Below are 22,483 nucleotides of genomic sequence, written 5' to 3'. Positions count from 1 at the left end.
GAGTTGTACACGTTGGTAGAGGAGCACTCATTCCAGGACAAAGGTGTTTGACTCACGGTTACCACTTCTACTACTGATAATACCACATCATATTGAACAGGGTTTAATGACGTTTACGAATACTGTCGCGGACAAGGTGAAGAAAAAGCAATACATTTTGTATTACTATATTATTTCACGGACCGACTCTGTTCCCATCATGCAACACGGTAGAAATTCTATATACATTGCATTTTTTGTCTAAATGTTGGTCTGGTTACACACAAGTAGGGCGATGTACCAAAATGCTGAAATCACATTCGTGCACACAGCCAACCGAAAGACACCACTTATTTCTGGTGTTTTGTAGCGTTCCAGACGTTGTAGGAATAGTTTCATCACGCTTGTTTTCTGCTCTCAGTAAAATATGATTCCACCATCGACCACAGGGTGGCATACGACCCACAGATATGGAGGAGAAACAGTAGCCTACTACTTCATCAACAAGACACAGTAGTAGCTTCTCGAAAAAGAAAGAAGTTTATTCCGATCACATATTATTACGAAAAAAGACTTGGATCATAATCGTATCCCAAAAAATTGCCCATATCAGTTACGATCCTCGTTTTGTCTGACTACTCCACACACCTCTAGTAGCTACAGTAACAGAGACGTTAATAATTAACCCATTGATCTATCTGTGGTAATAGGACGTGGGAGAAACGTTTTTCTTAATAACAGTAAGTGTTACACATATTGATGCATACGACATACACATACTGAAATCACAGTCAAAAATAGCTTGACTGAGTGGTTGTTTTGACCTCCATAGCTGAGTTTTGATTTATTTAACCTTTATTTAACTAGGCAACAAATTCTTATTTACAATGACGGCCTACACCAGCCAAACCTGGACAACGCTGGGCCAATTGAATAGGCTACTACAACTCGTAGTTTTGTCGTACTTTTCAGACAGGTGATCTATTATAAATTATAAACTGGGTGGTTTGATCCCTGAATGCAGATTGACAAAAACAAATGTTTTTGCTGTTCTAATGTAGTTTGTAACCATTTTGTAATAGCAATAATGCCCATCTGAGGTTTGTTGTGTATGGCCAATGTTAGAGTGACCCCTATCCACAAGAAGGACAGCAAAACAGACCTGTATCTATTTTGAGTGTGCAGTCTAAGGTCCTGGGAAAAGTCATTTATGAATAGATGGATGAATATACTGGCGAGAACACTCTTATCAGAACTACAGTCTGGTTTTAGAAAGACCCACTCCACTGACACCTCTGTTTTGACTGACTTCATCAGGAAATAAGTGGACCAGGAACATGTCTGTGGCATGGTAATGGTTGACCAGGGAAATATCTGTGGAATGGTTGACCAGGGAAATGTCTGTGGAATGGTTGACCAGGGAATGTCTGTGGCATGGTAATGGTTGACCAGGGAATGTCTGTGGCATGGTAATGGTTGACCAGGGAATGTCTGTGGCATGGTAATGGTTGACCAGGGAAATATCTGTGGCATGGTAATGGTTGACCAGGGAAATGGTTGTGGCATGGTAATGGTTGACCAGGGAAATGACTGCGGAATGGTAATGGTTGACCAGGGAATTGACTGTGGAATGGTAATGGTTGACCAGGGAAATGTCTGTGGCATGGTTGACCAGGGAAATGTCTGTGGCATGGTAATGGTTGACCAGGGAAATGTCTGTGGCATGGTAGACCAGGGAAATGACTGTGGCGTGGTAATGGTTGACCAGGGAAATGTCTGTGGCATGGTTGACCAGGGAAATGTCTGTGGCATGGTTGACCAGGGAAATGTCTGTGGCATGGTTGACCAGGGCAATGTCTGTGGCATGGTTGACCAGGGAAATGTCTGTGGCATGGTAATGGTTGACCAAGGAATGTCTGTGGCGTGGTAATGGTTGACCAGGGAAATGGCTGTGGCATGGTAATGACCAGGGGTCTGTGACCAGGGAAATGTCTGTGGAATGGTTGACCATGTCTGGGAAATGGCTGTGGCATGGTAATGTTTGACCAGGGACATGTCTGTGGCATGGTAATGGTTGACCAGGGAAATGTCTGTGGCATGGTAATGGTTGACCAGGGAAATGTCTGTGGCATGGTAATGGTTGACCAGGGAATGTCTGTGGCATGGTAATGGTTGACCAGGGAAATATCTGTGGCATGGTAATGGTTGACCAGGGAAAAATGGTTGTGGCATGGTAATGGTTGACCAGGGAAATGTCTGTGGAAATGACATGGTTGACCAGGGAATGGTAATGGTTGACCAGGGAATTGACTGTGGAATGGTAATGGTTGACCAGGGAAATGTCTGGGAAATGTTGACCAGGGAATGTCTGTGGCATGGTTGACCCAGGGAAATGTCTGTGGCATGGTAATGGTTGACCAGGGAAATGTCTGTGGCATGGTAGACCAGGGAAATGACTGTGGCGTGGTAATGGTTGACCAGGGAAATGTCTGTGGCATGGTTGACCAGGGAAATGTCTGTGGCATGGTTGACCAGGGCAATGTCTGTGGCATGGTTGACCAGGGCAATGTCTGTGGCATGGTTGACCAGGGCAATGTCTGTGGCATGGTAGACCAAGGAATGTCTGTGGCGTGGTAATGGTTGACCAGGGAAATGGCTGTGGCATGGTAATGGTTGACCAGGGAAATGTCTGTGGAATGGTTGACCAGGGAAATGGCTGTGGCGTGGTAATGTTTGACCAGGGACAGCATGGTAATGGTTGACCAGGGAAATGGCTGTGGCATGGTAATGGTTGACCAGGGAAATGGCTGTGGCATGGTAATGGTTGACCAGGGACATGTCTGCGGAATGGATCTACATCTTGGAACAACAGAATCCATCTTATTTGGGTCCAGAGTAAATGTTGCAGGCTCCCCTGGATAACTCAGTGGTTACACCGAAAACCTCTGTCAGCTGTCCTTGGGTGTGAACTGGGTAGGTACCTGACTGCTGAGAATATGAATAAATCCATCTATATCACCGAGGCTCATTAACTTTGTATAGTCAATACAACTCTCACTTCTCGACTGTGAAGTGGCTGATGGCCCCACCTTAAGGATCACTTAGGTAGAAAGATTTATTTGACCATTTAAAACACAATACAAACACACTAACAATGGCACCAAAAAAAATAAGTTTGAAAACGAAATGAGAGTTGGATACAATATACAAAGTTGATGAGCCTTGGTGATATAGACCGGTTATCATTTCAGACGATATAAAATCAAAGCAGACCAAGGTCTACATCTGTATTCTGGACCTTTCAACTTTAGACACACGTTCAAAGCTAATGTGATTATCCAAGCCATTCAATCAATTTTCATCAATTTCCTCCCTCTTAATGTTCATCATTATGTTACAATGTGCAGTAATCTATTGATGTCAATAAATATTGCAAGTCAGTTAAAAAACTTTAACCAATTAAAAACAGTTATGTAGCAATGAGATTTGTGCAGTAAACTATAGGCCCAATACATTATCACCACATACTGGCTTACTGGCTTTTACCTGCCAATGCATTGCTGTTCGGGACGTTAAAAATATATATATATTTCAAAATTTGAGGTAGGCTATATGATCACACCGGTAATAGATCAATTGTTGTATTACTTGTGAGGCACAGCTGAGTGAGCATACATTTGAATCATTCGCTTTATATTTTACTGGGCTGATGGTGCCTGTATCTGATGGTCAGTCTCAGCAGAGGGAGAGAGCAGCAGACTGAGGGTCAGTCTCAGCAGAGGGAGAGAGCAGCAGACTGAGGGTCAGTCTCGGCAGAGGTAGAGAGCAGCAGACTGAGGGTCAGTCTCAGCAGAGGTAGAGAGCAGCAGACTGAGGATCAGTCTCAGCAGAGGGAGAGAGCAGCAGGCTGAGGGTCAGTCTCAGCAGAGGGAGAGAGCAGCAGACTGAGGGTCAGTCTCGGCAGAGGGAGAGAGCAGCAGGCTGATGGTCAGTCTCAGATGAGGTAGGAAGCAGCAGACTGAGGGTCAGTCTCAGCAGAGGGAGAGAGCAGCAGGCTGAGGGTCAGTCTCAGCAGAGGTAGAGAGCAGCAGACTGAGGATCAGTCTCAGCAGAGGGAGAGAGCAGCAGGCTGAGGGTCAGTCTCAGCAGAGGGAGAGAGCAGCAGACTGAGGGTCAGTCTCAGCAGAGGGAGAGAGCAGCAGACTGATGGTCAGTCTCAGATGAGGTAGGAAGCAGCAGACTGAGGGTCAGTCTCAGCAGAGGGAGAGAGCAGCAGGCTGAGGGTCAGTCTCAGCAGAGGGAGAGAGCAGCAGGCTGATGGTCAGTCTCAGCAGAGGGAGAGAGCAGCAGGCTGACTGGTCAGTCTCAGCAGAGGGGGAGCAGCAGACTGAAGGTCAGTCTCGGCAGAGGGAGAGAGCAGCAGGCTGATGGTCAGTCTCAGCAGAGGGAGAGAGCAGCAGACTGAGGGTCAGTCTCAGCAGAGGGAGAGAGCAGCAGACTGAGGGTCAGTCTCTCAACATCCCTCCGCTCTCCCTTTCCTCCACTGAGCCGTACCAGCCTTTCAGATCCTAGAGCCTGAGACGGGAGATATGGAGAACTACAAGATGGAAGAAGTGGGAGTGTTGTTTGTTTTGGCAATGTACTATTTTTATTAGGGTGGATTAAGTTAGTTTCACTATTACGCATGGATTTTTTTCTTTTTCAAAACGTCCAGTTGGTGGCGGCAATACATCTTTTGGGGTGCAGTCCTCCTTAAACCCCACAGAAATAGAAGAAGAAGAAGAAGACCGTTTTCATCAAAGGGGAATGTTTAAGACGTGTGTAGCGTTCTTTTATATTTGAATGTAGAAATTGCGAGAGTGATGATTTAGGGGGTAAGACATCCGTCATGTTATTACAATATTGATTGAAACTTTCAAGAATTATTATTTTAGGCTTATTTACATTTGTGTTGATTTATAGCCTAGTCAATAAGATCCAATGTGATGTGATATAGGCTACAGGGCTACGAAATATAGTATTATTGTTATCGGTGATTGCCAGCACATTAAAGGTGATTATCATCCTCACGAAAGACTGTGGAAACTAGCTCACTTTCATTTCCCGAAAGAAGACGTGCATCGGAATTATGTATAGCTGTCGTTAAATAAAAGTACGTCTCGTCAAGTAAAAGTGACGCGCAACAATGTACATATAAACTGTTCTCCGAACCTGCCACGTTGCACGAATGCATACAGGAAGTACGTGTGGGAACACAAGTATATATTGTAACATCTCCCGGCTGTTTCATCACAATATAAATAATATAAATAATATACAAAATACAATTTGGGGGTAAAATATCACATTACACACGGGCCTTATTAAGGGACACACAGACACTTATAATTATAACAGCGTTTCTGTTAGTAGAGTATTTAATTGTCTTAAAATACAGTTCACTTTTCTTTTTGTAAGGTAAGAACATGTGGTGTTTTGTTTGTACATTTAACATTTGTGAATATGAAATTTGGCCAAAAGAATGATGAAATTAATTACATAAAAATTGTTCAGCTAATTTCTATCGTAGGTAAAGAATCCAAGCGGTACATCTCTCCACAATAGTGTAAGATTTCATGAATGTATTAAATGATAAATCTACTGATGTCTTGCCACAGTTTTCTTACATGAATACAAAGTCAAGACAAGATGCAACACTGTTTCTGGGTGGTCATTACAAAAGATACAATTTGAGTTTTCCTTAAACTTCTTCATATAGTGGTTGGCTGGTTGATATTTATATATAATTTTAAAGTAAAATTCATTAATTTTTGTTAACAAGTAGGTATGTGTGTGGCAACATCCAAACTTTTTCCCAACAGATATTATCAATAAATCCTTTCCAATAAGGCCTGACATAAGGGACATATACAACATCCTGCTGAAACAAGGTTGGTATCGCTTTATGATCCTCCTAACCTGCTGTGTTAATTCTCCTCCTAACCTGCTGTGTTAATTCTCCTCCTAACCTGCTGTGTTAATTCTCCTCCTAACCTGCTGTGTTAATTCTCCTCCTAACCTGCTGTGTTAATTCTCCTAACCTGCTGTGTTAATTCTCCTCCTAACCTGCTGTGTTAATTCTCCTCCTAACCTGCTGTGTTAATTCTCCTCCTAACCTGCTGTGTTAATTCTCCTCCTAACCTGCTGTGTTAATTCTCCTCCTAACCTGCTGTGTTAATTCTCCTCCTCCTAACCTGCTGTGTTAATTCTCCTCCTCCTAACCTGCTGTGTTAATTCTCCTCCTAACCTGCTGTGTTAATTCTCCTCCTAACCTCCTAACCTGCTGTGTTAATTCTCCTCCTAACCTGCTGTGTTAATTCTCCTCCTAACCTGTTGTGTTAATTCTCCTCCTAACCTGCTGTGTTAATTCTCCTCCTAACCTGCTGTGTTAATTCTCCTCCTAACCTGTTGTGTTAATTCTCCTCCTAACCTGCTGTGTTAATTCTCCTCCTAACCTGCTGTGTTAATTCTCCTCCTAACCTGCTGTGTTAATTCTCCTCCTAACCTGCTGTGTTAATTCTCCTCCTCCTAACCTGCTGTGTTAATTCTCCTCCTAACCTGTTGTGTTAATTCTCCTCCTCCTAACCTGTTGTGTTAATTCTCCTCCTAACCTGCTGTGTTAATTCTCCTCCTAACCTGCTGTGTTAATTCTCCTCCTCCTAACCTGCTGTGTTAATTCTCCTCCTATAACCTGCTGTGTTAAATCTCCTCCTAACCCGCTGTGTTAAATCTCCTCCTAACCTGTTGTGTTAATTCTCCTCCTAACCTGCTGTGTTAATTCTCCTCCTCCTAACCCGCTGTGTTAATTCTCCTCCTAACCTGTTGTGTTAATTCTCTTCCTAACCTGCTGTGTTAATTCTCCTCCTAACCTGTTGTGTTAATTCTCCTCCTAACCTGCTGTGTTAATTCTCCTCCTAACCTGCTGTGTTAATTCTCCTCCTAACCTGTTGTGTTAATTCTCCTCCTAACCTGTTGTGTTAATTCTCTTCCTAACCTGTTGTGTTAATTCTCCTCCTAACCTGTTGTGTTAATTCTCCTCCTAACCTGTTGTGTTAATTCTCCTCCTAACCTGCTGTGTTAATTCTCCTCCTCCTAACCTGCCGTGTTAATTCTCCTCCTCCTAACCTGCCGTGTTAATTCTCCTCCTAACCATTATATTGACCAGGTACTATAGTGGCTGCTGTATCAGATTACCCATTATATTGACCAGGTACTATAGTATAGGCTCTATCAGATTACCCATTATATTGACCAGGTACTATAGTGGCTGCTGTGTCAGATTACCCATTATATTGACCAGGTACTATAGTGGCTGCTGTATCAGATTATCCATTATATTGACCAGGTACTATAGTATAGGCTCTATCAGATTATCCATTATATTGACCAGGTACTATTGTGGCTGCTCTATCAGATTACCCATTATATTGACCAGGTACTATAGTGGCTGCTCTATCAGATTATCCATGATATTGATCCAACCAGGTAGACTAGCTGTTGTTATGGAGTCAGGGGATCCAACCAGGTAGACTAGCTGTTGTTATGGAGTCAGGGGATCCAATCAGGTAGACTAGCTGTTGTTATGCGGTCAGGGGATCCAACCAGGTAGACTAGCTGATGTTATGGAGTCAGGGGATCCAACCAGGTAGACTAGCTGTTGTTATGGAGTCAGGGGATCCAACCAGGTAGACTAGCTGTTGTTATGGAGTCAGGGGATCCAACCAGGTAGACTAGCTGTTGTTATGGAGTCAGGGGATCCAACCAGGTAGACTAGCTGTTGTTATGGAGTCAGGGGATCCAACCAGGTAGACTAGCTGTTGTTATGGAGTCAGGGGATCCAACCAGGTAGACTAGCTGTTGTTATGGAGTCAGGGGATCCAATCAGGTAGACTAGCTGTTGTTATGGAGTCAGGGGATCCAAGCAGGGAGACTAGCTGTTGTTATGGAGTCAGATAATGGAGATCCAACCAGGTAGACTAGCTGTTGTTATGGAGTCAGGGGATCCAACCAGGTAGACTAGCTGTTGTTATGGAGTCAGGGGATCCAACCAGGTAGACAAGCTGTTATTATGGGATCAGGGGATCCATCCAGGTAGACTAGCTGTTGTTATGGAGTCAGGGGATCCAACCAGGGAGACTAGCTGTTGTTATGGAGTCAGATAATGGAGATCCAACCAGGTAGACTAGCTGTTGTTATGGAGTCAGGGGATCCAACCAGGTAGACTAGCTGTTGTTATGGAGTCAGGGGATCCAACCAGGTAGACGAGCTGTTATTATGGGATCAGGGGATCCATCCAGGTAGACTAGCTGTTGTTATGGAGTCAGGGGATCCAACCAGATAGACTAGCTGTTGTTATGGAGTCAGGGGTTCCAACCAGGTAGACGAGCTGTTGTTATGGAGTCAGGGGATCCACCCAGGTAGACGAGCTGTTATTATGCGATCAGGGGATCCATCCAGGTAGACTAGCTGTTGTTATGGAGTCAGGGGATCCAACCAGGGAGACTAGCTGTTGTTATGGAGTCAGCTAATGGGGATCCAACCAGGTAGACTAGCTGTTGTTATGGAGTCAGGGGATCCAACCAGGGAGACTAGCTGTTGTTATGGAGTCAGATAATGGAGATCCAACCAGGTAGACTAGCTGTTGTTATGGAGTCAGGGGATCCAACCAGGTAGACTAGCTGTTGTTATGGAGTCAGGGGATCCAACCAGGTAGACTAGCTGTTGTTATGGAGTCAGGGGATCCAACCAGGTAGACTAGCTGTTGTTATGGAGTCAGGGGATCCAACCAGGTAGACTAGCTGTTGTTATGGAGTCAGGGGATCCAACCAGGTAGACTAGCTGTTGTTATGGAGTCAGGGGATCCAACCAGGTAGACTAGCTGATGTTATGGAGTCAGGGGATCCAACCAGGTAGACTAGCTGTTGTTATGGAGTCAGGGGATCTAACCAGGTAGACTAGCTGTTGTTATGGAGTCAGATAATGGAGATCCAACCAGGTAGACTAGCTGTTGTTATGGAGTCAGGGGATCCAACCAGGTAGACTAGCTGTTGTTATGGAGTCAGGGGACCCAACCATGTAGACTAGATGTGTTTATGGGGTCAGGGGATCCATCCAGGTAGACTAGCTGTTGTTATGGAGTCAGGGGACCCAACCAGGTAGACTAGCTGATGTTATGGAGTCAGGGGATCCAACCAGGTAGACTAGCTGTTGTTATGGAGTCAGATAATGGAGATCCAACCAGGTAGACTAGATGTTGTTATGGAGTCAGGGGATCCAACCAGGTAGACTAGCTGATGTTATGGAGTCAGGGGATCCAACCAGGTAGACTAGCTGTTGTTATGGAGTCAGGGGATCTAACCAGGTAGACTAGCTGTTGTTATGGAGTCAGATAATGGAGATCCAACCAGGTAGACTAGCTGATGTTATGGAGTCAGGGGATCCAACCAGGTAGACTAGCTGTTGTTATGGAGTCAGGGGACCCAACCATGTAGACTAGATGTGTTTATGGGGTCAGGGGATCCATCCAGGTAGACTAGCTGTTGTTATGGAGTCAGGGGACCCAACCAGGTAGACTAGCTGTTGTTATGGAGTCAGGGGATCCAACCAGGGAGACTAGCTGTTGTTATGGAGTCAGATAATGGAGATCCAACCAGGTAGACTAGCTGTTGTTATGGAGTCAGGGGATCCAACCAGGCAGACTAGCTGTTGTTATGGGGTCAGGGGATCTAACCAGGTAGACTAGCTGTTGTTATGGAGTCAGGGGATCCAACCAGGTAGACTAGCTGTTGTTATGGAGTCAGGGGATCCAACCAGGTAGACTAGCTGTTGATATGGGGTCAGGGGATCCAACCAGGTAGACTAGCTGTTGTTATGGGGTCAGGGGATCCAACCAGGTAGACTAGCTGTTGTTATGGAGTCAGGGGATCCAACCAGGTAGACTAGCTGTTGTTATGGAGTCAGGGGATCCAACCAGGTAGACTAGCTGTTGTTATGGAGTCAGGGGATCCAACCAGGTAGACTAGCTGTTGTTATGGAGTCAGGGGATCCAACCAGGTAGACTAGCTGTTGTTATGGAGTCAGGGGATCCAACCAGGTAGACTAGCTGTTGTTATGGAGTCATATAATGGAGATCCAACCAGGTAGACTAGCTGTTGTTATGGAGTCAGGGGATCCAATCAGGTAGACTACCTGTTGTTATGGAGTCCGGGGATCCATCCAGGTAGACTAGCTGTTGTTATGGATTCAGGGGATCCATCCATGTACACTAGCTGTTGTTATGGAGTCAGATAATGGAGATCCAACCAGGTAGACTAGCTGTTGTTATGGAGTCAGATAATGGAGATCCAACCAGGTAGACTAGCTGTTGTTATGGAGTCAGGGGATCCAACCAGGTAGACTAGCTGTTGTTATGGAGTCAGGGGATCCAACCAGGTAGACTAGCTGTTGTTATGGAGTCAGGGGATCCAACCAGGTAGACTAGCTGTTGTTATGGAGTCAGGGATCAACCAGGTAGACTAGCTGTTGTTATGGAGTCAGATAATGGAGATCCAACCAGGTAGACTAGCTGTTGTTATGGAGTCAGGGGATCCAACCAGGTAGACTAGCTGTTGTTATGGAGTCAGGGGATCCAACCAGGTAGACTAGCTGTTGTTATGGAGTCAGGGGATCCAGCCAGGTAGACTAGCTGTTGTTATGGAGTCAGGGGATCCAACCAGGTAGGCTAGCTGTTGTTATGGAGTCATTGGATCCAACCAGGTAGACTAGCTGTTGTTATGGAGTCAGGGGATCCAACCAGGTAGATTAGCTGTTGTTATGGAGTCAGGGGATCCAACCAGGTAGACTAGCTGTTGTTATGGAGTCAGGGGATCCAACCAGGTAGACTAGCTGTTGTTATGGAGTCAGGGGATCCAACCAGGTAGATTAGCTGTTGTTATGGAGTCAGGGGATCTAACCAGGTAGACTAGCTGTTGTTATGGAGTCAGGGGATCCAACCAGGTAGATTAGCTGTTGTTATGGAGTCAGGGGATCCAACCAGGTAGACTAGCTGTTGTTATGGAGTCAGGGGATCCAACCAGGTAGACTAGCTGTTGTTATGGGGTCAGGGGATCCAACCAGGTAGACTAGCTGTTGTTATGGAGTCAGGGGATCCAACCAGGTAGACTAGCTGTTGTTATGGAGTCAGGGGATCCAACCAGGTAGACTAGCTGTTGTTATGGAGTCAGGGGATCCAAACAGGTAGACTAGCTGTTGTTATGGAGTCAGGGGATCCAACCAGGTAGACTAGCTGTTGTTATGGAGTCAGGGGATCCAACCAGGTAGACTAGCTGTTGTTATGGAGTCAGGGGATCCAACCAGGTAGACTAGCTGTTGTTATGGAGTCAGGGGATCCAACCAGGTAGACTAGCTGTTGTTATGGAGTCAGGGGATCCAACCAGGGAGACTAGATGTTGTTATGGAGTCAGGGGATCCAACAGGTAGACTAGCTGTTGTTATGGGGTTAGGGGATCCAACCAGGTAGACTAGCTGTTGTTATGGGGTTAGGGGATCTAACCAGGTAGACTAGCTGTTGTTATGGAGTCAGATAATGTGGATCTAACCAGGTAGACTAGCTGTTGTTATGGGGTCTGGGGATCCAACCAGGTAGACTAGCTGTTGTTATGGGGTCAGATAATGTGGATCTAACCAGGTAGGCTAGCTGTTGTTATGGAGTCAGGGGATCCAACAGGTAGACTAGCTGTTGTTATGGAGTCAGATAATGTGGATCTAACCAGGTAGGCTAGCTGTTGTTATGGAGTCAGGGGATCCAACAGGTAGACTAGCTGTTATGGAGTCAGGGGATCCAACCAGGTAGACTAGCTGTTGTTATGGAGTCAGGGGATCCAACCAGGTAGACTAGCTGTTGTTATGGAGTCAGGGGATCCAACGAGGTAGACTAGCTGTTGTTATGGAGTCAGGGGATCTAACCAGGTGGACTAGCTGTTGTTATGGAGTCAGGGGATCCAACCAGGTAGACTAGCTGTTGTTATGGAGTCAGGGGATCCAACCAGGTAGACTAGCTGTTGTTATGGAGTCAGATAATGGGGATCCAAGTCAAATCAAAAGAATACCATATTGGACTGTGTATGTTTGAATACAATATGAAGTAGCTGATTTAACTCTTTGACCACAGACAGTAAATGTTTTGTCATTGTTTATGGTTCTTCAACAATGTTCAGAAATATTGACTGTTCTGTTATTTCTTATTGCAGATGAGTGAGCTGTGACTTACATCTTAAATGAGCCTCTCTGGGGAGACAGAGGAGGAGATCACTGCCTCTAAAATGAGTCTCTCTGGGGAGAAAGAGGAGGGGACCACTGCCTTTAAAATGAGTCTCTCTGGGGAGAGAGAGGAGGAGACTACTGCCTCTAAAATGAGTCTCTCTGGGGAGACAGAGGAGGAGACCACTGCCTCTAAAATGAGTCTCTCTGGGGAGAGAGAGGAGGAGACCACTGCCTCTAAAATGAGTCTCTCTGGGGAGAGAGAGGAGACCACTTCCTCTAAAATGAGTCTCTCTGGAGAGAGAGAGACCACTGCCTCTAAAATGAGTCTCTCTGGGGAGAGAGAGGAGGAGACCACCGCTTCTAAAATGACTCAAGACACCAGTTCTAAGAGGTAAGCGATTAATAGCAAAATATACAGTTCTCTTATATCAAACTAATGAAAAGTGTTCCCAAATTACATAACATGTAGGCCTATATCATTCATTTAAAGGGCCAAAAATGGATTTACCAATTCCAGACTGTAGCTTTAATAGAAACATCAGGACTTCTAGAAGTTCCACTATGCAGTTGTTAAAATGAAGTAGATGAGGTATTGATGAGATATTGATGAGGTGTTCTGTCTCCTGTTTTGTTCAGTGTCCAGAAGCCCAGAGCAGAGTCCCCTACAACCAGCCTGCTATCAATGAAGAGTGATCAGCCACCTGCTTTCAGCCAGGAACCATTACCAGATGACAATAAGGAAGTGGAGAGTTTGGACAGTGAGGATGTATTAAAGATCACACACAACCTTCTGGACAGAAGAAGTAAGACTGTGTTTCATACAATATCACAAAGAACGGTACAAAGGCCCTTATAAAACACACACACAAACTGATGAGTCCCAACTCTCATTGTTTTCCTACAGGTGAAACTCTTCTGACAGTCCAACAAGACATCAAGGCTAAACTGAAACACAAGTATCAACACATATCTGAAGGAATTGGACACCATGGAAACCAAAGTCTGTTCAAGGACATCTACACAGAGCTCTACATCACAGAGGGTGGAAGTGGAGGGCTCAATAATGAACATGAGGTTAGACAGATAGAGATGGCATCCAAGAAACAAACCACACAAGAGACACAAATCAAATGCCACGACATCTTCAAGCCTTTACCTGGACAAGACAAACCTATCAGAACTGTGCTGACAAAAGGAATCGCTGGCATTGGAAAAACAGTCTCTGTGCAGAAGGTCATCCTTGACTGGGCAGAGGGAAAAGCAAATCAGGACGTTCATTTCATGTTTCCTCTTCCTTTCCGTGATCTGAACCTGAAAAAGGACCAATACAGTCTGATGCAACTTCTTTCCCACTACTTCTCAGAGCTGAAAGAGATTGACAGCATTGAAGATGGTGAAACCAAAACTGTTTTCATTTTTGATGGTCTGGATGAGTGTCGACTTCCTCTAGACTTCAAAAACAATGAGAAGTGCTGTGATGCCACGAAGCCAACCTCAGTGGACGTGCTGCTGACAAACCTCATCGAGGGGAATCTGCTTCCCTCTGCACTCCTCTGGATAACCTCACGGCCTGCAGCAGCCAATCAGATCCCTCCTGAGTGTATTGACCAGGTGACAGAGGTACGAGGGTTCAATGATCCACAGAAGGAGGTGTACTTCAGGAAGAAAATCACAGATCAGAATCTGGCCAATGAAATCATCAAACACATGAAGACGTCAAGGAGCCTCCACATCATGTGCCACATGCCGGTCTTCTGTTGGATATCAGCCACAGTCCTTGAGATGATACTGAACGAGGCTGAGAAGGATGAAGTCCCCAAAACTCTGACCCAGATGTACTCACACTTCATGCTCATCCAAATCATTGTGAAGAACAGGAAGTACAACAAAGCCACAGAGACAAACCCAAAGGAACTGTCTCAGTCAGACAAAGAGATGATCCTGAAACTGGCAGAGCTGGCTTTCCAACAGCTGCAGAAGGGCAACCTGATCTTCTATGAGGAGGACCTGAGAGAGTGTGGCCTTGACGTCACAGAGGCATCAGAGTACTCAGCATTGTGTACAGAGATCTTTAAAGAAGAATCTGGGCTGTACCAAGAGAAGGTCTACAGCTTTGTGCATCTGAGCATTCAGGAGTTTCTAGCAGCAGTGCATGCTTTAGAATCATGTCTGGACAAGAAGGAAAATGTTTTCTTCAAAGCAGTCACTGGTGGTGAGGAGGAGGAGAATGATGATGATGATGAGGAGGAGGAGGAGGAGGAGGAGTCGTCAATCCAGTTGTCTGACTTTCACGAGATCGCAGTGGACCAGGCCTTGAAGAGTGAGAATGGACACCTGGACCTGTTCCTCCGCTTCCTTCTGGGTCTCTCACTGGAGTCCAATCAGAATCTGTTACGAGGCCTTCTGACACAGACAGCAAGTACAACACAGACCAATGAGAGCACAGTTGAGTACCTTTCAGACAAGATCAAGGAGGAATCCTCACCAGAAAGGATCATCAACTTGTTCCACTGTCTGAATGAACTTGGTGCCAACTCTCTAGTTGAAGACATGCAGACCTCCCTGCGATCAGGAACTCTTTCAGAAACAAGACTAAAACCTGACCAATGTTCAGCCCTGGCCTACCTGTTACTGATGTCAGAGGAGGTGCTGGAGGAGTTTGACCTCAAGACATACAACACATCAGAGGAAGGTTATCAGAGGTTGCTGCCGGTAGTGAAAACCTGCAAGAGAGCACTGTAAGTTCTGTTATTGAGTTGATGTTTACAGTATCATTATAATGAAGGATTTGTATATCTAACAGACTATATCCTCTCTTCAGACTAGCTGGCTGTAAACTCACATATAAATCCTGTGAGACTCTGGCCTCAGCTCTGCAGACACCAAACTCCCCCCTGAGAGAACTGGACCTCAGCTACAATGACCTGGGAGACAGAGGAGTGAAGCTGCTCTGTGTTGGACTAACCAGTCTAGTCTGCAACATACAGACACTAGTGTGAATTAACTTTCTTCAGGGTCCACTGTCTTTATAGTGTTTTATATATATGTAGTTTTTATATGTTACTATGTTTTTAACATTATTTGAACATCTTGGTAAATATGCAGATACATACAGTATCATTATAATGAGGGATTTGTCAATCTAACAGTTTATCTCTCTCTCCAGACTAGCTGGCTGTAAACTCACATATGAATCCTGTGAGACTCTGGCCTCAGCTCTGCAGACATCAAACTCCCCTCTGAGAGAGCTGGACCTCAGCTACAATGACCTGGGAGACAGAGGAGTGAAGCTGCTCTGTGTTGGATTAACCAGTCCACTCTGCAACATACAGACACTAGTGTGAGTTAAATATCTTGTCACGCCCTAGACCTTAGAGCCTTTTTATTTCTCTATTTGGTTAGGTCGGGGTGTGATTTGGGGTGGGCATTCTAGTTTGTCTGTTTCTTTGTTGGTCGGGAATGGTTCCCAATCAGAGGCAGCTGTCATTCGTTGTCTTTGATTGGGGATCATACTTAGGCAGCCCTTTTCCCCACTTTCAGTTGTGGGATCTTGTTTGTGTGTATGTTACAGGAATTAAATTCCTATATGTTTTAATACCCAATTAAAATGAAACACTCTGTCAATTCCTAAGAATTTGTAAGACTCTTATTTGCATGAAATGGACAGAGACCAGTCTCAAAATCTATCAGCAGCGTTTATTCTCGAGAGTACTGAACATGATACAGTTTACCACAGATTATAAACTGGAAAATGACGTCATTAGTTTTCGTACTACCCCGTCTCATCAACCAGCAGTACAATGGCTGTATAGTTCTCAAGCCTTCCCACATCGTCTCTCCCTACTAAGATAATTTACGACCCAAGTCAAGGTCTGCCTGTGTAAGATAAGCATTCTAGCCAGTCTGGCTATAAGTTCATTCATTTCTACCAAGGAACAGACAGTCATTGTTCTAATTCTTGATTATAATTACACACATTATATTCAGTACTAAGGTTAAAAGAAAATTCATACATCTATACAGTAACATAATAGTATTCTGATTAGTCAGTCCTGATTGAAATGTATACATAATTAGTCATTATTGATTAAAAAAAATTATCTTTAACAGTGTAGTTGCTTTCTGCACCAGTAATATAGCTTTACGTTCGTTTTTCTTATTTTGTTGTTTTTCAGTGTCATTTTGAATAAAGGAAAAGATGTACGCCTACCACGCTGCACCTTGGTCTCATTCTGACGACGGACTTTACATAGCTTCAGTATCCACTGTCTTCATAGTGTTCATATATTTGTAGTAATTATGTTTTTAACATTATTTGAACATCTTGGTGAAAGTACAGAAACACACATACGATGTGATAAATATTTGAAACTATAAGCTTAAATATCTTGAGTGAGTTAGGAATGTTTTTAACATTGTCTAATCGTGTCCTTCTGTTATTGTCTTAATGCATCTCATTATTCCTAAAGCTTTGCATATTGAACAGTGTATCAACCTGTCTCCTCTCTTCAGACTAGCGTTATAATGAAGGCATTGCATATCTAACAGATTATCTCCTCTCTTCAGACTAGCTGGCTGTAAACTCACATATGAATCCTGTGAGACTCTGGCCTCAGCTCTGCAGACACCAAACTCCCCCCTGAGAGAACTGGACCTCCGCTACAATGATCTGGGAGACAGAGGAGTGGAGCTGCTCTGTGTTGGACTAACCAGTCCACTCTGCAACATACAGACACTAGTGTGAATTAACCTTCTTCAGTATGAGTTATTATGTGGATGTTTTAAACATGTGTTAATCATGTGATCTTCTGCCCTCTAGTCTGGGTCAGTGTGGTCTGACAGAGGGTTGCTGTTCAGATCTGGTCCCAGTCCTGAGTTCACCCAACTCACAACTGAAACAACTGGAGCTGAGAGACAATGACCTGCAGGACTCAGGAGTTACACTGCTGTCTGCTGGACTGGAGGATCCAGACTGTAAACTACACACACTGGGGTAAGTACAGCTGTTTCAGTCAGGTCTGTACTGAGCTGAGTTACACTGCTGTCTGCTGGACTGGAGGATCCAGACTGTAAACTACACACACTGAGGTGTGTGTGTGTTATGTGAGTGTGTGTTGCTAGTGTTCAAGTATGTCTTCTCCAGTATGTACTTTAAAGTACATACACTAAGTTGTTTTTTGGGGGATATCTGTACTTTACCATTTAGATTTTCGACTACTTTTACTTCACTACATTCCTAAAGAAAATAAAGTACTTTTCATTTACTTTTTATTCCGTACATTTTCCCTGACAGCCAAAATTACTCGTTACATTGTCATGCTTAGCAGGACAGGAAAACGGTCCAATTCACACACTTATCAAAAGAACATCCCTGGTCATCTCTACTGCCTCTGATCTGGAGGACTCACTAAACACAGAACATCCCTGGTCATCTCTACTGCCTCTGATCTGGAGGACTCACTAAACACAGAACATCCCTGGTCATCTCTACTGCCTCTGATCTGGAGGACTCACTAAACACAGAACATCCCTGGTCATCTCTACTGCCTCTGATCTGGAGGACTCACTAAACAGAGAACATCCCTACTGCCTCTGATCTGGAGGACTCACTAAACAGAGAACATCCCTGGTCATCCCTACTGCCTCTGATCTGGTGGACTCACTAAACAGAGAACATCCCTGGTCATCCCTACTGCCTCTGATCTGGGGGACTCACTAAACACAGAACATCCCTGGTCCTCCCTACTGCCTCTGATCTGGAGGACTCACTAAACACAGAACATCCCTGGTCATCCCTACTGCCTCTGATCTGGAGGACTCACTAAACAGAGAACATCCCTACTGCCTCTGATCTGGAGGACTCACTAAACAGAGAACATCCCTACTGCCTCTGATCTGGAGGACTCACTAAACAGAGAACATCCCTGGTCATCCCTACTGCCTCTGATCTGGTGGACTCACTAAACAGAGAACATCCCTGGTCATCCCTACTGCCTCTGATCTGGTGGACTCACTAAACAGAGAACATCCCTGGTCATCTCTACTGCCTCTGATCTGGCGGACTCACTCAACACAAATGCTTCGTTTGTAAATTATGTCAGAGTGAACGAGTGTGCCTCTGGCTATCAGTAAATAAACTAGAAAATGGTGCCGTCTGGTTTGCTTAATATAAGGATTTTAAAATGATTTATACTTTTCCTTTTAATACTCAAGTACATTTCATCAATTCCATTTACTTTTAATACTCAAGTACATTTCATCAATTCCATTTACTTTTGATACTTAAGTATATTTCATCAATTCCATTTACTTTTGATACTTAAGTACATTTAAAACCGAATACTTTAAGACTTTTACTCAAGTAGTATTTTACTGGGTGACTTTTACTCAAGTAGTATTTTACTGGGTGACTTTTACTCAAGTAGTATTTTACTGGGTGACTTTTACTCAAGTAGTATTTTACTGGGTGACTTTTACTCAAGTAGTATTTTACTGGGTGACTTTCACTTGAGTCATTTTCTATTAAGGTATTTGTACTTTTACTCAAGTATGACAATTGAGTACTTATTCAACCACTGGTTCTCTACTCCCCTCTAGTCTGGGTCAATGTGGTCTGACAGAGGGTTGCTGTTCAGATCTGGCCTCAGTCCTGAGTTCACCCAACTCACAACTGAAACAACTGGAGCTGAGAGACAATGACCTGCAGGACTCAGGAGTTACACTGCTGTCTGCTGGACTGGTGGATCCAGACTGTAAACTACACACACTGGGGTAAGTACAGCTGTTTCAGTCAGGTCGGAACTGAGCTTAGTGAAACAAATACTCTGAAAATCTGATGTTTTATCCCAATGTTTGTGTCATGGACAAATGTGTTGGTGTCCTACAAGATGATTGACACCAGTACACCAACCTAGACAGCTGTTGTGTCTCTCTGTAGGCTGTCTGGCTGTCTGGTCACAGAGGAGGGCTGTGCTGCTCTGTCTTCAGCTCTGAGGTCAAACCCCTCCCACCTGAAAGAGCTGGACCTGAGCTACAATCACCCAGGAGACTCTGCAGGGGACTGCTTTCAACTGCTCTGGTGGATCCCACATATAAACTGATGAAGCTGAAGTAAGTCAGAATAGATGTCCTAATAGTGTGAGCAGCGGTTGTGTCATATGTAGTGTAGTAGGTTTAGTAACATGAGGACATGATGGTAGAATTAAGGGGAAGTTTACCCAGCAGGCAGAGCACTCCAACACAGCATACATCATCACCACATGAATACTCTTCTTCTGCATCTCTGATATCCTGTTGGAATTGTACTCTGTTCTGTATGCAGTAGGTAGGATAGAATACCTGTATGTCTCTAGTAATGAACTGTACTCCGTTCTGTATGCAGTAGGTAGGATAGAATACCTGTATGTCTCTAGTAATGAATTGTACTCTGTTCTGTATGCAGTAGGTAGGGTAGAATACCTGTATGTCTCTAGTAATGAATTGTACTCCGTTCTGTATGCAGTAGGTAGGATAGAATACCTGTATGTCTCTAGTAATGAATTGTACTCTGTTCTGTATGCAGTAGGTAGGATAGAATACCTGTATGTCTCTAGTAATGAATTGTACTCTGTTCTGTATGCAGTAGGTAGGGTAGAATACCTGTATGTCTCTAGTAATGAATTGTACTCCGTTCTGTATGCAGTAGGTAGGATAGTAATGAACTGGGATAGTGCACCAGAACACAACAATATGGTTTAAATGTTGACTGCTTTATTAGGTCTTTGTCAGTCAATAACCTGTTTCTCCTACAGTGTGGATCATGGTGGAGAGTGCAGGCTGAAATCAGGGCTGAGGAAATGTAAGTCTCTTCAATCCTAATTAACTGTATATTCAGAACTATAGTAACATAGTAACTAATCAATACTTGTTCTGTACCTACAAAACAGCATTTTACATGAAGATGTGGTTTGCTAAACTCTCCTTTTGTCTACAGATGCCTGTCATCTCACCCTGGACCCAAATACAGCAAACCCATACCTGATACTGTCTGAGGGGAACAGGAAGTTGAATCGGGTGGTGGAGGAGCAGCATTATGAAGACCATCCAGACAGATTTGACTGTCTTTATCAAGTTCTCTGCAGAGAAGGCTTATCTGGAGGTCGTTATTACTGGGAGGTGGAGATGGATGGTGGCATGACTGACATTGGTGTGGTGTACAGAGGATTGAAGAGGAAGGAAAGGGGGAGTGACCGTAGGATTGGAGACAATAGGAAGTCTTGGTGTTTAGTCTGCTTTGACAAAGGTTATTTATTTAAACATGATGGAGTCAGCAGATCCATCCCTCGTCGTGTTTCTAACAGAGTTGGAGTGTATCTGGACTGGCCAGCTGGTACTTTGACCTTCTATAGCGTGTCCTCCTCTGGTACACTGACACACCTTTACACAGAACACACCACGTTCACTGAACCCCTCTATCCTGGGTTTGGGATTTACTCCGCCTTCTCAGTGACCCTGTGTCAGATAGATGACCAACACATTCAGAGGTGAGTCAAATAGCGATGTTTTCCTCTGGAATCTTTCCCACAATTACATGAGTAGTAGTTAGATTAGTAGTAGTTAGATTAGTAGTAGTGGTGACAGGTGGCAGAGCTAGTCAGTTAGATTAGTAGTAATGGTGGCAGAGCTAGTCAGTTAGATTAGTAGTAATGGTGGCAGGTGGCAGAGCTTGTCAGTTAGATTAGTAGTAGTGGTGACAGGTGGCAGAGCTTGTCAGTTAGATTAGTAGTAATGGTGGCAGAGCTAGTCAGTTAGATTAGTAGTAGTTAGATTAGTAGTAGTTAGATTAGTAGTAGTGGTGACAGGTGGCAGAGCTAGTCAGTTAGATTAGTAGTAGTGGTGACAGGTGGCAGAGCTAGTCAGTTAGATTAGTAGTAATGGTGGCAGAGCTAGTCAGTTAGATTAGTAGTAATGGTGGCAGAGCTAGTTAGTTAGATTAGTAGTAGTGGTGACAGGTGGCAGAGCTTGTCAGTTAGATTAGTAGTAATGGTGGCAGAGCTAGTCAGTTAGATTAGTAGTAGTTAGATTAGTAGTAGTTAGATTAGTAGTAGTGGTGACAGGTGGCAGAGAGCAGTTAGATTAGTAGTAGTGGTCAGTTAGATTAGTAGTAGTGGTGACAGGTGGCAGAGCTAGTCAGTTAGATTAGTAGTAGTTAGATTAGTAGTAGTTAGATTAGTAGTAGTGGTGACAGGTGGCAGAGCTAGTCAGTTAGATTAGTAGTAGTTAGATTAGTAGTAGTTAGATTAGTAGTAGTGGTGACAGGTGGCAGAGCTAGTCAGTTAGATTAGTAGTAGTTAGATTAGTAGTAGTTAGATTAGTAGTAGTGGTGACAGGTGGCAGAGCTAGTCAGTTAGATTAGTAGTAGTGGTGACAGGTGGCAGAGCTAGTCAGTTAGATTAGTAGTAGTTAGATTAGTAGTAGTGGTGACAGGTGGCAGAGCTAGTAAGTTAGATTAGTAGTAGTTAGATTAGTAGTAGTGGTGACAGGTGGCAGAGCTAGTAAGTTAGATTAGTACATTTACATTTACATTTAAGTCATTTAGCAGACGCTCTTATCCAGAGCGACTTACAAATTGGTGCATTCACCTAGTGGTGACAGGTGGCAGAGCTAGTCAGTTAGATTAGTAGTAGTTAGATTAGTAGTAGTGGTGACAGGTTGCAGAGCTAGTCAGTTAGATTAGTAGTAGTTAGATTAGTAGTAGTTAGATTAGTAGTAGTGGTGACAGGTGGCAGAGCTAGTCAGTTAGATTAGTAGTAGTTAGATTAGTAGTAGTTAGATTAGTAGTAGTGGTGACAGGTGGCAGAGCTAGTCAGTTAGATTAGTAGTAGTGGTGACAGGTGGCAGAGCTTGTCAGTTAGATTAGTAGTAATGGTGGCAGAGCTAGTCAGTTAGATTAGTAGTAGTTAGATTAGTAGTAATGGTGGCAGAGCTAGTCAGTTAGATTAGTAGTAGTTAGATTAGTAGTAATGGTGACAGAGCTAGTCAGTTAGATTAGTAGTAGTTAGATTAGTAGTAATGGTGGCAGAGCTAGTCAGTTAGTAGTAGTTAGATTAGTAGTAATCAAATCAAATCAAATTTTATTTGTCACATACACATGGTTAGCAGATGTTAGTGCGAGTGTAGCGAAATGCTTGTGCTTCTAGTTCTGACAATGCAGTAATAACCAACA

General features: G+C 43.9%; 1 protein-coding gene across 1 annotated transcript; it reads left to right on the top strand.

The window, feature by feature from the left end:
* Nucleotides 1-4,747: 4,747 nt before the first annotated feature.
* LOC115117140 (NACHT, LRR and PYD domains-containing protein 12-like) lies at nucleotides 4,748-20,805 on the top strand. The gene is given in 14 exon segments (XM_065003525.1): nucleotides 4,748-4,853; nucleotides 5,841-5,909; nucleotides 12,267-12,670; nucleotides 12,916-13,082; nucleotides 13,184-15,017; nucleotides 15,101-15,274; nucleotides 15,446-15,619; nucleotides 16,846-17,019; nucleotides 17,099-17,272; nucleotides 18,877-19,050; nucleotides 19,217-19,335; nucleotides 19,338-19,389; nucleotides 20,070-20,116; nucleotides 20,252-20,805. Coding segments are annotated over 12 exon segments (4,020 nt in total). The 5' UTR covers nucleotides 4,748-4,853; nucleotides 5,841-5,909; nucleotides 12,267-12,293.
* Nucleotides 20,806-22,483: the final 1,678 nt, after the last annotated feature.

Source organism: Oncorhynchus nerka, linkage group LG18 (genome assembly GCF_034236695.1).
Source record: "Oncorhynchus nerka isolate Pitt River linkage group LG18, Oner_Uvic_2.0, whole genome shotgun sequence".
Taxonomy (NCBI): Eukaryota; Metazoa; Chordata; class Actinopteri; order Salmoniformes; family Salmonidae; genus Oncorhynchus; species Oncorhynchus nerka.
The sequence above is the reverse complement of the archived record's forward strand: the minus strand, read 5'-3'. Positions and strand labels throughout refer to the sequence as shown.